The sequence below is a fragment of the Zingiber officinale genome, chromosome 6B (assembly GCF_018446385.1).
Source record: "Zingiber officinale cultivar Zhangliang chromosome 6B, Zo_v1.1, whole genome shotgun sequence".
NCBI lineage: Eukaryota > Viridiplantae > Streptophyta > Magnoliopsida > Zingiberales > Zingiberaceae > Zingiber > Zingiber officinale.
Genome location: NC_055996.1, coordinates 33669055 through 33670740, shown reverse-complemented (window position 1 = coordinate 33670740; position 1686 = coordinate 33669055). Strand labels below are relative to the sequence as shown.

Here is a 1686-nt window from a genome sequence, read left to right as displayed (position 1 = left end):
CTGTCCATGCATGCCATATGTGGCTACAGGAGGGGGAGCTGTCTGTTGCTGACGATTCGAAGATTGGGCCTTCTGCCCACCCCCTCACTGAGTCCCTGTCTGACCAAACTGTCCTCCCTGAATAGAGACTCCAGAAGCCACGTGTTGAGCCTTCAGCGAACAATCTCGGCCCATGTGCCCAGGCAGTTTGTAATAGTAGCAAATTGACTGTCCCAAGGTATAAACTGATGTGATGTGATCCCTGGACTCACATCGAGTGCAGTGAATGACGCTGGCGGGCTATTTCCGGTTCATATGAGGAGGGCGAAAACGTCCTGATGAAGATCACCCTGACTTCTGAGGCCGACCAGATGCCCCAGAAGTACCCTGACCTGACTGACTGTGCCCAGTCTACTGTTGTCCGGTAGCCTTCGGCTACTGGATCTACCCTGAAGTCCGATCAGTTTACTTCCTTTTCTTGTCCGAATACGCTCTCTGCTGAGCTGACTCAATCATAAGGCCTTTATCCAATGCCTCTATGTAAGATGAATTAGCAAAACCAACAATCTTTACTTGTAGATGTCCATCCAGTCCCTGGACAAACTGAAGCATACAAGACCTGTCCTCAGCAACTAACTCTGTTCAAAATATGGCCAATCGATTAAATTCAGCATTGTATTCTGTCACTGTGCGATTGTTCTGCCGAAGACTTAGAAAATCCTAACGGCGTGTCATCTGATATGACCGTGGAAAGTACTAGCTCTCAAAAGCCTCTCTAAATCATGCTCAGGTGATGTGCTACTCGCCTATGATCGTGCGCTGCGTATCCCACCAGATATCGGCCTCATCCCGTAAATGGTAAGCAGCCAGCTCTGCCTTCTCCCACTCAGAGCAAGCCATATAAAAGAAAGTCCGCTCCAAGGTCTCTATCCAAGACCAAGCCACACTCGGATCAGTCTCTCCATGGAATAGAGTGAATCAGCTTTTCATCGACTCTGCCAAAGTTGGGACTTTAGCTCGTGCCTTAATTATATCAGTAGGGTGAGCAGGGATCACCGCGGGAACTGACGGAACCACTGGAGCTGGTACTACAAGCTGGTAGTGGCACCCCTGGTGCTGTTGGATAAGCCGAGGCAGGTACCACTGGTGGCACTGTAGGGTCAATATAGGTAGGAGGGACTGGAGGTACGGGAGGAGGTGCCGGATACGTCGTAGGCACGGCTGGAGGAGGTGCCGAATATGCCATAGCAGGCACAGGTGGTGGTGGTGTCGGGTATGCAGTAGGCGCGGCTAGAGGAGGTGCCGGGTACGCAGGTGGTGCAGCTGGTGGTATAGTGAATACTGTAGGGGTGGATAACTCTGGAGAAGGGACCGTTGGAATCCGAGAGTTCGATGCACCCGCAGTACCATGAGGAGTCTGTCCCTGACCGACAGGCTCTATCCTAGCAGACCTCTCTAGCGACTCCGTCGCCAGAGATTCTAACGCCATCTTGCATGGTCGTCTTGCACCATGTCTCGGTACAGGAACACGTGTACTCACCTCATATCTATTAAATTTATTACCCAGGTATTAATACAAGTACTAAAAGTAATCATCATACCTATTTGTCATTTGGAGATGTTCCGTCACTACAAAGTCCCCAATTATAACCTTGTCTAAAAATACCTCGGAATTCCAAAACATAAAAAAAATCGACGAAAATTCAT

General features: G+C 49.6%; 1 protein-coding gene across 1 annotated transcript; it reads right to left on the bottom strand.

The window, feature by feature from the left end:
- Window positions 1-1012: 1012 nt before the first annotated feature.
- On the bottom strand, window positions 1013-1468 carry LOC121990896 (neural Wiskott-Aldrich syndrome protein-like). The gene has a single exon (XM_042544944.1). It carries the CDS (start codon window positions 1466-1468, stop codon window positions 1013-1015), a length of 456 nt encoding a protein of 151 aa, XP_042400878.1.
- Window positions 1469-1686: the final 218 nt, after the last annotated feature.